This window comes from Aphelocoma coerulescens, chromosome 12 (assembly GCF_041296385.1).
Source record: "Aphelocoma coerulescens isolate FSJ_1873_10779 chromosome 12, UR_Acoe_1.0, whole genome shotgun sequence".
Lineage (NCBI taxonomy): Eukaryota > Metazoa > Chordata > Aves > Passeriformes > Corvidae > Aphelocoma > Aphelocoma coerulescens.
Genome location: NC_091026.1, coordinates 7,236,355 through 7,252,485, shown reverse-complemented (window position 1 = coordinate 7,252,485; position 16,131 = coordinate 7,236,355). Strand labels below are relative to the sequence as shown.

Genomic DNA, 16,131 nt, shown 5'->3' with positions numbered 1-16,131 from the left:
GCTTCCAAATAATTACAGTGTTTAACTTATTGATAAAAATAACCTTCTAGATCTTTTCAGAGGTGTGAATGCTTTTCAAATTTACATAAAGCTGTATATGCCAACTAGAAATCTACAGCTCAGAACGAACACATTGCTCTATTTTAGGCATATACACACACACAGAGAGTATTGTAAAAAAGAAAAAAAACCTGAGAGCTTTGCTTGTCCCCTTTGGAAGATCTGTGTCTGCCCAAGCTGAAAAGGTCTCCAACCACTATGCACAATTAGGACAGCAGAATACAGGCCAGATTTAGCCCTCCAAACAAAGAATTTCTAAGCATGTCTTTGATTTTTATCTTTTTCTTGCGATTTATCCAACAATGAAGGTCACTGCAAACCACAGAGCGCACATTTTACTGCTTGTTACAGCTTATACAAAACCTTAACTAGAAACTCTAGGCTAAAGCGTGCTATTTTTCTTAACTCACACAGAGCATGCTTTTATAGATATAGCACCAAATTATCAAGTAATCATCGCCTGTGTTAGTGGAAAATAGAGCAGCATCCAACTGTTACTGAAGTTGTGGGAAATCATTCACCAATTTTAACATCTTTCAAAGTGTTATTATTTTCGTCATTGAAATATCACTGCTTATAAAAATCTTTCAGCACGGGAAGAAAAACTGTATTAGGAAAAGCTTTAGAATAAAATGTGCCAGAATCCAACTATTTTCGTAGAGTGAAGATACACGCAACACATGGCTAACTTACAAATGAGGGAATCGATTCTCATAAGTGTTTATCAACCTAACAGCTACTGACAGAGTAAATTGCACGATGAAGCCACGACACTTATAAAAAAAATTAATCCACTCTGATTTTTGCCTCTGATTTTTTGACAAATTTGCAGTAACATGTACTTATTTATAGGCTTTAAAGATGAGTGAATCCTTCAATCAATCACTTTCTGGCAACCACGGCCTTTTGTATTCAGCCTTTAGCCTTAGAAAAGAGTTAACTAGATACAAGAAAAAGTATCCACAATAGAGTTAATACTACATATGGCAACATATTAACTTAGATAAGCTGCTTCTGATTTGAAAAGAGGGGCAGTAGTTGAATTACTAAGCTAGGTACTCAGGAAGGCAGGTTCTATACAAGATATCCACACTCCATGTTTGGCTTAAAAAAAATCTACAATCCCTTGAGACTCTACATCCTACTCAGAGTTATAACAATTCTAACATTTAATTAATTGCAATCTGAAAGCTGAAAACTTCTCTGCTCCACAGGAGTCAAGTATTTTCATGTGATCATAAGACCACAGCCATTTATCACTCATTAGCTAAGTCATTATATTTTTAGTGTTCGTGGTTAACACCTCTTATCTGCAAGTAAAATGCATTCATTTAAAATATGAGCAGCCATGAAAAAGTGGCATTAAGATGATTCACCCTGCAATTGGGGTTGTCTCAGAGCACCACCTAGTCATTTCTAATCAAGTCAATACATGAAGAGAAATAAAAATAAATCAGTCTTTGTGTAAGGACGCACAATTTTAAGATAAAAAATTTGTTTTTGTCTTCTAGAGAGAATGATAACCATAAGCCCTTTTACCTTCCCTTTCTAAGTCAAAGTGAAGGTCTACAGTTACCCCTTTTTAATTTTTAGAGAAATAAGTATTCCACCACAAACTTAAATTTTTATAGTAACATTCAAATCCAAGGATTCAACTTTCAAGGATTTGCTTTTATTGCAGTAGGACTTGAATATGCACTACTCATGACTGGAGTCACAGCAAGTAAAAGCGAGACAGCATTTGCAGTTTTGCACTTCTTTTCTAAAATACATGGTCAGAGCTTGGTAGGGAACATCTTGAACTGTCTCTGCAAACAGTAAAGCCATGTAACTCACAGACCCATTTACTCATGGTTATTCCTCCAAAGTTTTAGAGAACAAAGGATAGGAAACCTTGTGCTCTTATACCCTAAGATTTCCCTCTCTTCTCTTCACACTCTGCGAGGGGGTTCCAAATTGTGCAGTGCAGGAACAGCCAATGTTCCAGGGTCCCCCTGCTCAGCCTGCTCAGAGCTGACCCTGTGCTGGAGTGTCTGGCACTCTGAACGCTGCCTGTCAGCTGAGGAAATACCTCCTTCAGACAAATGTGAGCCCACATATCTGCCCTTGCCCAAGAAACCAAAGTATCTCTATTATTAGTGACCTCTAATAGTTTAGCAAGGAGCAGGCATCAGCATTCTACTCTGTAATTACACAGACACTAAGTGTGCACACAATGACTGTGGCGAGACACACAAATCCTTTAAGTTCATTGATAGCTGATGAGGTTACCTTTCAGTTCACATCACTCAAGATCTAGTTTTCAGAAGAACAGATAAGCTTCCCACTATTTATCAAGGTTAAAAAGTACATTATTATGTGAAAACATCAACTAACAGCCTCCACTACCAGCTTTCTTCCTGTGAAAAATGAGAAGATATGGAAGAAGGAAATGAATAAACAACTAAGTGGAGAACAGCCTGACTACCTGGACCTCTGGCACCTTAATTTGTCCTTCACACTTGCCAGGAACTTACTCTGAGATTACTGGCTAATAATAGGACAGGCCAATATCTCAAACACAAACTCTTCAAAATTCCATACGGAAACAAGTCTGATACAAAATACTTTTGTGTTTTGTGGGATAAAAAGAACACACTCACTTGCATTTTAATAGTTTGAAGATTTAAGTAAGATTTCTGTGGGTTTACATTTTTTCTTCCACATTCTGCAAAAATGTGGTTTACACAGCTGGTTGAAAAATTTCATCATCTCTTCTAGAGACTAAATCCTCTTCACATGACAAATATCCATCTCACAAAAAGAATTCTGAACTCCAAAGATCCCAAATCCAAAGACAGAATTACCAACATGTAAACTTTGGCCTCTATTAGAGGTGAAATTTTTGACTCTGAACGTTTGAAGTTTTGTACTTCCATAAAAGCAAATTCAGAGCCATTTCAGTATTTCATGGTCGTAAAATACAACAGTGAAGTATTTTTTGGGTTTAGTAGTATCTTACAAAGTCATATACTGAAGAATATAGCATTATTATTTTTTCTCCATCCATGGAAGTGTTCAAGAACAGGTTGGATGGGGCTTTAAGTAACCCCATCTACTGCAAGTGGCATTGGGACTAGACCATCTTGAAGGTCCCTTCCAACCTAAGCCAAGACTGTGATTCTATCTTTTTATTGCTAAGTAATGGAATGAGAAATTTAAACTAACATTTCTGAAGACAGAATACTGAAAATCAAAAACACCTTCAATGGCACCATTCCCACCAGTTGGACAGCTCCCCTTATTTGTGAACACTCAAAATACCACCCTTTCTTTTGCCATGTGCAATTCCTGCTGAATGGGATGTTGCCTGCCTTGGTTTCATTCACAGATCACCTGTTCAAGGAATCTCTGAATTTCCCAAGCAAATATTGAGGGGTGCTTTTGCCACTAATATAACAAATAGAAGCTTAACATTAGCATTTCCAGATACACATGAAACACCGTATGGATGCTTACTGTATCTTCTGAGACATCTAACATGAACTCCCCCAAATTTCCTGTCCTACTGCTGTTTACCTAAATGTCACTGCTTTTGCTGTATCACTATGGGAACAGTGGCTGTTCCTTCTGTTCCTATATTACCACTACCAATCACTTTTTCTTCGCCAAAATTTGCTGCCAAAACACTCTACATACTCCAATTTAAAATATAGCCTACAACAACAAAATTTGCCAGAAAGCATTCACCAGAACGTCAGCCAAATCATTTCCAGATAAAGACAAAGTAACTTTTAAGAGAACTCCCTAGATATCATTCCACTGTCTATACAAATCCTAGTCACCATATCTGGATGTTTCACATCCTCAAACTTAGTTTTCCTTTTGACAGCCTTTTAAAGCAGAAAGCTATTTTATAGGAAGGAAAGTAAAATTCTAAAAAGATAAATATCCTGTCCAAGAATACCAAGAAGTTCAGGGTAAACTAAAACATTCAGTGTTCATCCCTGAAGTCCTTGGCTAAAGTGTTACCTATGCTCTCTTACGTTTTGCCCTATGGCACCAAACTATTTGACTTTGTTAGCCCACATAGTTCAGTGCTCCTTTTAAAGAAAACATCCAGTTCTGTAAGCATGAAAATTAATAAAGCCTCGTCCCTTCAGCCTCCCATTGCTTGAGTTTTGGGATGACAAGTGGCCTGTATGTGGGGGAAAGAGGGAACACAAAGCTCCTCTCTTCCTGTTCTCAAAAAATCATGTAAAAATAACTTGGAAATGTTTGTTTCTGCTTTATTTGGCTGAAATCAGATGCTCTCAGCAGCTGAAGCTAAATCAGCAGCCCATGCATTTTTCATCCACACTGGTACACGCTCTCAGCCATGCAGTGCTTAGGGAAAACAGAGATGTGGGAAGCAGTCAATAGACTTTTACTACAGGAGACAAAGTCCTTTACAAAAGTCACAAATCTAACCCATGCTGGCAGGCCAGGTCTGTGCATGCTCAGTCTACCTGGGCTCAATCTGCATTAACTCTGGGTGTCGAGATTGCAAAGCCTCCAGCAAGTTTCCAAGTTCAGGATAAGGTCTTCTTATGGCATTAGGAATGCAGATGGCACACGTGCCCAGCTTAAGGTGGGCTTGCACCAACAGCCCCGTAACCACACAAACACAGAACTGTAGCACTGGCCAGCAAAATGACATGGCCTTGGCCAAAAATACGTTTTAGTGACTTTCACTTAAATGAGATAGTTTCATTATATTTAAGAAAGAGTGTAAAACATTTTAAGTACCGTTCAATTTGGTACCAGAATGGAGAAAAGCTTTCGGGTCTACACCACGCCTTGAGAATTAGAGCAGCTGAGGCACCTCAACAGGAGGCAGAGCCAGTCCCAGACTTTGTACCTGGAACTATTCATCTCTAACTTTCAATAAAAGCACAAACTAGAAAGCATCATTTAATACCATGAGACTTGTAGGTACAGTTCAGTTAAACATTGTTCCTTTTTACCACTGAATTTTTCATTTAGTTTTTCTGAAGTCAGTCATGTTAAGAGATTCTGAGACCTTATTTTAATAAACATACAAGAGGTACATAATTTGGTAGGTTGCTTTCTTTCAGATTTTTCCTTTTTTATAGGAAGAAATAAATTATGGAATAACAAGTTACTTGAACTCAGAACTACTAAATCTTCTTGTGATGAGGATATGATGTCATGATGAATAACTGGTTTGTGCCACACATCATTGGTATGTGTTTTAAAGGATTCTGGATGAATACATGAAAAAAATAAGTAATGGCATCATAATAAATCCAACAGAGTGAAAACTGCACTAACAAAATGTCTGATAAACATAATACAGCTTTGGGGTATTTGCTACTCAGTTCCTTGGAAGGACTGCATTTGTCTGATTAGCTGAGCCACAGAAGATGCCGTCTTGCTGGAGGCTGCTGCACTCTGCAGCCACCGTCAGCAACCCAGAAAAGTATAATTATCAAACTACGGAACCTCGTTAACAAACACTTCTCAGGCTCATATTCTTACATTGTAAAGAGATTTTCTTTGTGCTGAACAAATGTAAGCAGCTCTGTAGGCTCCTTTGTGCCACTGGATCTCCCACAACATTTTACTGAAAGGCTGCCTGGTAGTTCAGCACAACATACATAAGCTGTCAGGTGGGATTAAATTCAACATATCACCTGGTTTGTATCACATGAGAAGAGGACAACTAAAAAAGACTGGGCAAATGAATCTTTGGGCTGAGCTATTTCCCTCCAACTAATATTTGATGTATTATTAGAAATACACCTTTATCATCCAACACAGACCACGATTACGTGATTTACCACACTAACAAATAACAAGATTCAGATCCTTAATAACAGCATCACCCAAAGATATAATTCTACAAGACTGCAAACTGGTCACAGCTCTCTACCCCCTTGAATAATGATCACTGTGAAAAAAATCAGCAACAGAGTTAGACACTGCCCAAACTTCTAGCCATGCATCTAAACCAAAAATGTTCTGGTCTAAACCAAAAAGGTACTGGAATAATACCTTTTAATATTAAAGAAGGGGGATGGGGGGAGGAAATCTTGATTCATAACTAAATAAATCCATGAAAATCAATCTGCCTAACATTTCAAAGTTTAATCAATCCCTACAAACATTGAAAAGTGAAATTATTTATCATGGTCAGCTGTGCTGACTTCACTGAAAATCATTGAATTATGAGCATACATCTCAAATATTTATATAAAGTTTGTTTCAAATGCTGAAGTCAAGCACCTACATTTCTGAGAAATACCAACACTGTTTAATCAAGGCATTCTTCAAAAAAAAAAAAAAAAAGGAACTCTAATACCCCTTTTCTTCATAAAAATAACCATGAAAAAAATCACAAACAATTATAAGCAGCCACTTGGTTTTACCAAGTGAATTTCATACAAGCAGATATGACACTCATGGTCTCAATCTCTTCTGAGGCAGGCAGTGGGGGGGGAAATACAATGATATTCAATTTGCAATTCATTAAATGAAAATGTTATCACAAATGATTGCACAATGACCAAAAAAAGGACATCACTTCCATCCTAATTAATATTCTTCCACTATCTCTATGTATTCATTTAACCTTTCTTCATGGCCCTATTCTTCCAGATGGCCCTGCAAAAGAAAGGTTTTGGTGCATGACAGAAGGGTAAACAAATCTGAGTTCTTGCAAAATGAATGGTAAACCAAATCACACATTCAATTAACCATGACTGAAAACAGTTTGTCATTAAAGCTCACCAGATTAGAAACTGCATTTCAGTTGATTTAACAGCTACATGCGTCTTTTGAAGTACTCAGGGACCAGCTTTCTAAAAGCACACAGAACTACTCCAGTTCTGCTCAAATTAAGCAAGCCAGCCTTGACCAGCACTTCCAAAAGCCATGAATCCCAACTTTGTGGTATTTCAACACACAGCACTCACACACAAACCATGTTAAAAACAAAAACAGTTCTCAAAGCCTAACATACATCTGATGTGAACATCTTTTTAAAAGAAACACCCATACCCTGCATAACCTAGAGTCTTCAAACAGGTTTTATAGAGAAAATCCAAGTAATACTTATGGCAATCTGTGTTTGGTGTGACATTGATACATGGCAACATAAAGCTTCTCAATTCTATGCATTCATTTTTTGAGTAAAACCTTCAGAAATTATTTTCAGGGTTTTCTGTAGCATGGCAGCTATTGTCAAGGGATAAAACCATAACTAGTATTTTGTTAGATTTCCATACTCAGTATTGGAATAAACGAGTAATTCACATGCTTTGCATAAAGTCAGTAAACTAGTTTTATCATCAGGATTTTTCATGGGTTTTTTCAGAGTATTTCAAAGTCAACTTTTACTCTGTTCCAAGAGTTTGCATAAAAAGTAAAAACTTCTCCCACTCATCTTAAATGCTCAATTTGTAATTCAATTACAGCTACTTGAATGCCAAATCTAAATATTTTCCCCACTGACCACTCAACTGATATAGTAACTAATATGATTTTTCTGTGTTTTTAAATGAACAGATTTACTTTTATTACAACCAGTCTATACTTGAACATTTCACAGGCATCTCTTCATCAGGGAGGGAGTAAGGGAAAAGTGGGGAATCACTGCTCTTCGCAGCATAAAGAAACCCAAAAAAAGAAAGGCCTTCTCTACCAGTGCAGCACTATTTTGTTTGGAGACTGACTTTAGGCTATAATAGAAAAAGAACTCTTTCTGGTGTATGCTCTCTCTCCCCAGGCAGTTTGCCAGTAGTGCACTACCAGCAAATCTCTTTAAGGAGAGACAAGCCCTTAGTAGGAATTCCCCACAGGAACAAGCTTGCAACTTTGAACATGGAAAAAGCATTTCCTTTCAAATGGGAATGATTAAGTACATCTTTTTGTAGGGCCTTCTGGTCTGGACAACAGAGAAGCTCTCTTGCATTTAAAAAAAAAAAAAAAAGGTTCTGTAATGTCATTAACTGAAATCTGTAACACCAAACTGCAGATCTTCACATACCCTTGAACTCCAAACAGACATTTTAGGATCCAGATACTTCAGCACAGGTTAAGTTGTACTGGGACACACAGAATAAACTAAAGAGGAACAGACTTGACTTCTACAAACCCAAATGACCTTTCTACCAGTTGGAAATTGCCAGTCATCCTGGTCATATCTTTCCTTTGGGAATGACCCTCTTCCTAAATCAGAGTGTGAAATAAAATTTCTGTTTCATTCACAGCTAGAGATGGACTTGACACATGCAATCACATTCACCAGAAAAATTCAAGAGCTGTTTCATATCACTGGGGTAGTGCAGCACAGACAGGCCCAGGATACTGCAGATAAAGTGGGACTAAAACACAAACACCTCCAAATTTTCATCTGTTCTGCAGAGGTGTGCATTACAACACAAAGGGAAAAAAAAGTTTTCTAAATTCAAAATCTGCACTGAAAAAGCAAAGAAATCCATAATAATTAGCTAATGCATATTACTGAAGTTTTGGGCTGAAAATAGTACTAAACAAAAAATTGAAACTGAAACAGGAAGATAAGGCTGAGTACTACATTACAATATTTTTTAATAATCTCCTTGCAGAAATGTCATCTATCAAGAAATTCTTGCAAATGTGCAAAGGTTACGGACTGATGCATTCTGTCTCACCTAATAACCATCAAATAGCTTTATTATTAATTTTCAGAAAGATAAGGCATGTTGTTCTTGTAGTTAAATAGTTATTTCATGAGTTTTTGAATGAGAAAATACATGTCAAGGTATCAATGTACATGAAAAATAGCAAAAAAATTACCAAAACTATCCCTCAGAGCATTTGCCTATACACAAAAAAACTGAGCCAAGTCTCCTCATTTTAGGCCTGTGTGGGGATGTTTTTTTTCCTCAGAGTTGAACTACTGACTTTCTCAAGGCTCCTCCTGACTATTCATACACACACACGCAAATACATATCACTGACTTGAGCCAATGCACAATGTAAAACTCCTGTGGTATATCAGTTACAATTAGACCCTATATTTTTAAATCTTTTTCAGATTAAACTTAATGATATTTTCTCTTACAACAAATTAGTTTGGTATCTTTAGTATGGGTAGCTTGGCTAAGTACACACAAGTCATTATAAGGTCTCCACCATGTTTTCCCAAGCAAAGTGAAGTATGTTCAGTAGAGTCCAAATTATCTTGCATCTTTCCTGAAAAGTTTACTTGGGTGACTTTTATGCCAGCTAGCAGAGACATGAAGAGAGAGCATTAGCTAAGAATCCAAAGATAGAAAAATATCAGAAACACAGTATCAAAAAGTTATTTAGATTGGAAGACTTTCTAAGTGAGTGGAAAGAGAGCCAGGCTTTAAAGACCCTTGAGCTGAAAAAGTAAACAAAGACAGTAGATAAACACAGAAATCCTTCTAAGATACAACACTGAACAATTAGCAATTAAACAAAAATCTTTAGAATTATTTACTAAATGTGGTTCAAATTTATAGAATTCTGCAACTGTATTTTCAGATAATCTAAGTATAGAGGATAACTGGGTGCAAGGTAAAAACCAACAACCTTTTTTCAATGGGTGGATTAATTAGTCATGTGGCCTTAGAACTGAATGAGTCATCGAGTTGCTAATGAGATAAGGGCAGGAAGCCTGACACCTCTAAGTCAAGAGTTCAACCAGTTCTCCTCAGAGTACTCTCCTGCTGTGCCCTAGATTGAAGGCACAACATTGGCTTTCCTCCTGCTGAAGGCACTCAAAGAGCCACGTAAAGCTACTTACAGAGGAAATCTTAGCCTGAAAGTAGGACACAAACATTACCTTTCTGTAGCAGTGTCCCACACTACAGCTCTCCCAGTCCCAACCACCTGGGATAAAGAGGAGGCATCCAGGGCCATCAGCACCGGACCTGCTCTGCAAGCACAGGCTGGAGAGACAACCTCTAGCACAGAGCCTCACTCGGAGAGGGTTCCCCACTGACAGTGGTACTCAAGGCTGAAGAATCCTGTTACCAGGGGCACAGAGACTTTAATTAACATTAGGAGCCCTTTGTGCACTAGACACAAGCTCTTTACTCATGGGAATTTGCCAATTTGCTGTAATTTATACAGCTGTGTCTCCCACCCCCTGACTCTGCTGTCAGTCTCAAGTAGAACAGTGTTACCTGCTGCAAACTGTGGGGTCTAGTCACAAGAGATGCATTGCAACCAAAGACTCAAACTTCAGGGGTGTTGTTTTCATCAACTCTGGATGGATGGATGCCTTCTTATTGCTCATATTTACTTATTAAAAAGAAGGAAAGGAAAAGAATAACCAAGAATGTCTTAATCTCAGCCAAAATCCAGACTTGTATTGTGCTGGTCTGCCTGCACATGATAAAGAAAGAAGCCCAGTGCAACTCAGGGCAATGGGGAAGGCAGCGGGAGGGAAAGCACAGAACAGAACATGGGACAGCAGGATGACACCAGGAAGACAAATTGAGGTGGGAGAATGAGATAGAGAAAAGCAGGCTGCACAAGAGGACAAACAGAAGAGAAAACGCAGAGGGAAGCCAGAGGGTACAGGCAAAAGATAACAGGAAAGAAATGAGTGGCAAGTTAAAGACAAAAGACATGAAAGGAAATAAATACCACAGATGGGGGGGAAAAAGTAAAAGACAGAAACAGAAGATAGATATATACAGGAAGCCCTTTCTGCTAGAAACTGCTTCTTATCAAGCTCAGACAAGAAACACTTCCAAAAAGGAGAGCCCAATCAAGCATGGAAAGTTTAGATCACCTGAAACTTCTGAAGGCAGATGAAAGAAACTACCTTAAAATATGAAGCACTGAGCTAATCAGGATTTCATCCCAAAGTACCTTGCCTCTGCTCTGCTCTAACAGAAAACTTCTCAGTTCAATAGTAGTTTCACCCATCTACTTGGAGAAGAACAGGGCCCACTTATATCAGTACATTCAATGATTAGGGACTAATTATTAATGAAGTAGAATTCAGGATTAAGTTCAGTAACTGTTTTTAAAGTTCATCACTCTGTACTGCAGTCTGTGCAATACACACAGCCATGAGAGAACTACTCCAGTCAAAATACAGAAAAGAAGATCCCTTCTTCCTGCCTCTCCTGGCACACCTCAAAGACACATCAAGGTGTTCTCGACAAAGGATTAGATAAAATTCCCCATTGAACACAGGACTGTAACACTTGGCAAGTGGTCAAGCACGGTCCAGTCTGAATTTGATTCTGCACTTTGCTTCGTTTTGTATCACTCACTGCTAACACCTCTTTCCTGACAGAGGATAAGTATGACTATGGATCCACTGAGCAAGAAGGTAACTATAAAGCACCCTTGATCCCAGAGACCAGCAAAAAGCCAAAACACAAACCAGAGTTTGTGCATTCAGAAGACAAAAAAAACCTACTAATGAAAGGGGCTCCTATCCTGTGACATCACTGCTTATTATTCCCATCTGCGTAATTCAGTCACTAATCTAATGAAAAAACATTTTCTTGCTTCCCCCTAAAGTATCATAAATATCACATAGCATGCTGCTGGCTCTGTCACAAAAACATCAGTAATCACAACTTGCAAATCAAAGACAAGTGACCAACACAGAAACACACAGTTGAACCATCCTTACACTCCACTTGCACTGTCAGTTTTGTATAAATAGTCTACAATTCCAAAAGGAAGGTTGTGAAAACCTCTCACAGACCTTTATCTTAAGATATTTAGGATTAAAGATAGACTCATTTCCAAGAATAACGATACCCGAGATACAGCCTATTTTTAAAAAATAAATAAGTATGCATGCATTTGGTTTGCTATTTCTCTTAAGACACTGTTTCTTAAAATGTTTGTTATATTTTTGGTTATTTTGTTATAAAATTTATTTTGCCATTACTACTGCAACATATAACTGCCTTTGTGTTGGCTAGGCACCACATATGGAAACATTAAAGAGGAAGGAAGAACAGGGCTCCCTCACAACCAGAGGCTGGGTGGTTGGCACACGGTCAGTGTTGCACTGGTTCAGTCATGGGCCAAGACAGACTCAGAAACTCTCTCAGGTTTCTCTTACAAGTCTTGGAAACTCCATCATACAGACTCTGCCTTCTAACATCCCACCACAGAGAGGAGTGAATACCTGCTCTGCACACACGTCCTTGCATTGAGGTTGCCACTGCAAACTTTCAAAGTCATAAAGGATGAACACGTGGACTGCTCAAATTCTCACATGTACCTCCTCATGAGCCCATCCAAAATAGAAAAGTTTACATTTCTAGTTCCCACGTACCAGTGTTTCACTGGATTTTGCTCTCATATCATCACTTCCTCGTTCTGAGGCTGATTCCAAATTATGTCTATTTTGTATTCACAGAAAACCCCCACATGTATAAATACTTCATTTTTCTGTTTACAAATAAAAAAAAAAAAAAAGCCAGTTCAGCTAGCTGATGGAAAGCAATTCCTCTATTCAATTCAATGAAAAATATTGAGAGAACCAAGGTAGATATTACATCCATATGCAAACTAAAATTTATGAAGCTGAACTTGAATTAAAGCCAGAGTGGGGTAGTCTCCCAGCAAGATCAGAGTGTAGGGCTCAGGTCAGGCATCAATGTCTATAAAATCCTGTCAAACCTGTAAGGTTCAATGATGACTTCAGATTTGGTCTGTTCACAAACCAGACAAAAGATCTGAACCTTATTAAGAGAATAATCCCCTCTCCCACTCTAAGACACAGCCCTTTCTCAAACACTTATGGACACATACACCTCAAGCAGTGGGAAACACAGGACCCAGCAGGTTCCCCAGCAAGCCTGGAGATTTCTAACTCAGCTCTTCTCCTACACTCCCTCACAGTACACTTGAATCCACACTAACAGCAGAAAAGTCATTGCAATACCAGATGACTGGTTGGTGTATTTCATGATGGAGAACCTCAGTCATGCAAAAAGCCAATGCTGCTCGTTCCAGCACTATTTCTTTTATTAGATTGAATACACAGGGTGTGTCTGTCTGCTCCCTTACTGTGCTTAAATCTGTCCCAGCAGCTGAAAGTACATTGTCAGTATAAATTCTGTTCTTTGAGCAAACTTAGTGGAATGACTCAACTTCAGGATAAACAGGATGAAAATTTAATGAGAATATGAGATTATTTAAATGGTCAAGTAAACTTTATATACATATAGTTGGGGAGGTTCAAGAACCCTTCTACTTGAAATATGTAAGGATTAAGAATCTCTTACTAAAAGGAAAAAAAAACCACATAAATTATTATTCCTTAGACTAACCTGGCCACATTAGATAAAAAAAGAAAAATCATCAGGGATGAAAATGACCATTGTCTTTCTAAATACTAGCACACTGTAGAATTGAAACTGGGTCAGAAACACCAGACAATAACCTAACAAAACTAATGCTAGAAACATTTTTCAAAATTATTAGCCTCTGACACAAGTAACTACTTTACCCTTTTCATGTAATGCTTTCTGAAATTAGTTATTAGCAAATCTCAGGGTGGATTGACAGCTATGGAGATTTGTGCCCTGAATTTCTCAGGGAAAAAAAAAAGGAAGTCTGTTGGTTGGCTGGATACACAGCTGCATAACTCACTCTTTACATTGACCTGAATTACTCTCTCATCAGCAATTTTTATTGTCCATATTTGTTTAATCTCAATTTAAAAAATTTAAAAATGGGTCATCTGCACAAAGTAATTACTTTTAGGAAAATAAGCATATACATATCACAAATTATGCAAACACGTTCATAAAATAGAAGACCTCATATCAACCCTAATTTTCCAGGTAAATCAATCCAAAATTACCTACTTCTTGGTATCCAATTCTTTATTTCATGAACTTCCTCTCCCATCCCAAGAGTCACATGCAGATTTTGAGTGCACAAGGCCACTCAACTCCACTATTTCAAGATGAAGTTTAATATCAACAACAAAATCATTGCAGTGTAATTCAATATTACTCTTGAGTGATAGTCTTTGTAAGTTTTAGAGAATTAAAAAAAAGTTAGGCTCCATTTTCTTTTCAAGCACAACCCTAGTATAGTATTTTCAGTCAAAGAAATACATTTCTACACACCACTTACTGCAGTACCATCCCTTTTTTGAAAGATCATTTATACCAGCAGTGACCGCTTTGAAAATTCATAGTGATGTCCCTATCACTTTAAAATGTATTAATGCAAAATTTCCCACCATCCTCTCATTAAAAATTAAAATATCCAGCAAAATAAACAGCCAAATAACACCATTAAAAACTGCAAACAGAGTAGACAAATACACTTGGAAAGGCAGTAAGCCTTCAAGTCTGAAACAAGTGTCAGAAACAGTAACAGCTAGTAAATATGTGTAATAAATATAAGCAAAAGAAACACAAATTAAAGTTTTTTTGCCACACAAATATATGGACACACGCAGCATAATATTAATGCACATTTCTCTCCAAAGAATTTTACTGATAAAAACCCTCATCTTGAACACATGACAAAGTAACACTTACTACTGGGAAAAAAAAAATGCACAAAGCAATTCCATATGCATTTTGTAGTATCACTGTATATCAATTTCTTTTACTGAAATTACCTGTATTTAGTGCAGTCTCAAATACTAGCAGTTAATCATGTTAAAAGCATAGCAAACAAATATAAAATAAAAATTCCAGAGTACTTACCAAATTATGATTAGTTGAATTAGAATCATCTTCTGGGAATGGGATGTAAACAGCTAAGGCCACACAATTGGCAAAAATAGACAGTAGTATAAATATGTCAAATGGTCTGGAAAATCTTGTTAAGGAACTCATGTCTTATGAGTATCTACAAACTTTTAAGTCTAGTTCTCCTTTCAGCATCAACAATGGTAAAACAAGTCTTACTTTAAGACAATCTTTTGACTGATAACTCTGACAAACACTCCATCACCTTTAGTTATAGCACTATATATACCATATTATTTTCCATCACAATGATCCTTCAACGTCCTCTTCCTTTTGAGAAGACTGAAAACTATTACTCATGCTGTCACAGAGCACTTTATATTAAATTCCAAAGATGAATATAATTATCCACTCTTAAATCAACATGTGGGTCATCATAATGGGCAAGGAATAATCATGGAGCTGTTCTGTCCTCATGTACTTCTGAAGTTCTCATTAAAATATATTCGTCCAAAGGAGGAAAACCATCTGAAATATAGTTCATAGTAGGATATGAGAAAGATTTCAAAAATACCACAACTATTCTCTTGTAGGAGAGCTAGAAAGCTGTACAATTGTCATAGGAAAATTATGAGCCCCTCCATGTCTCTGACAGTTGCATTCCTGAATCCTGGCTTTGACCAGGACACATGAAAGTTCAGGTGAGTTGAGTAGAAAACAGATTATCATGGCTGGCTTGGCAGCCACACAAAGAGAGGCTACAGACTTTCACACTGACAACAGCATGGACTGCAGCTCTGCTTTCTATACTAGAGCTGGATGATGGCAGTGGAAACCTGGAGATACCTTCTGTCTTCCAGAAAAAAATTTCTTACTTCTCTTAAAATTCATGCATATGAAGCTCATCCTTCAGTTCATCATCGATTTTCATTTCTCCCAAGGTATTTTACTATTCTTAATGACTAGAAACATGGAAGAACCGAGATCAACCTATCTGTGGAAATTTGGAGCATAAGTACTTTCGACCTCAGCTATGATTTTTGGCATCCTTTCCTGTATTTGATGCACAACGTCTGGATATGTTTCCATAAGAGTCCCATAAAAGACTGGGGTAAGAGCACTAAATATATTCAAAAGCATTTTTTTGCCAGCTTAAAAAGTTCCCTGGGGAAGAGGGGGGGAAAAAAAAAGAGTAGAAAAAAAGAAAAAAAAAAGAAATCCTACAAAGCCCAGATGTCCTATAAGATGCGTAAATTTTGTTTGTTGGCCTATTAAAAGTTTGTCACCTTGCGGGCCACCCTTATGCCTACAAAGCAGATCAACATCAACAGCTGTTATATTGTGTACAAAATAAAGTTACAACAGCATTTTCCAGGCTGGA

General features: G+C 37.5%; 1 protein-coding gene across 9 annotated transcripts in view; it reads right to left on the bottom strand.

The window, feature by feature from the left end:
- The window catches only part of CACNA1D (calcium voltage-gated channel subunit alpha1 D), a 170,809-nt gene that overhangs the window by 149,303 nt on the left and 5,375 nt on the right, over nt 1-16,131 (bottom strand). For all 9 annotated transcript variants that reach the window (XM_069028123.1, XM_069028115.1, XM_069028117.1 and 6 more), the window contains one exon: nt 14,766-14,871. In XM_069028123.1, coding sequence (XP_068884224.1) covers nt 14,766-14,871 — 106 coding nt within the window. The remainder of the gene's footprint in view (nt 1-14,765; nt 14,872-16,131) is intronic.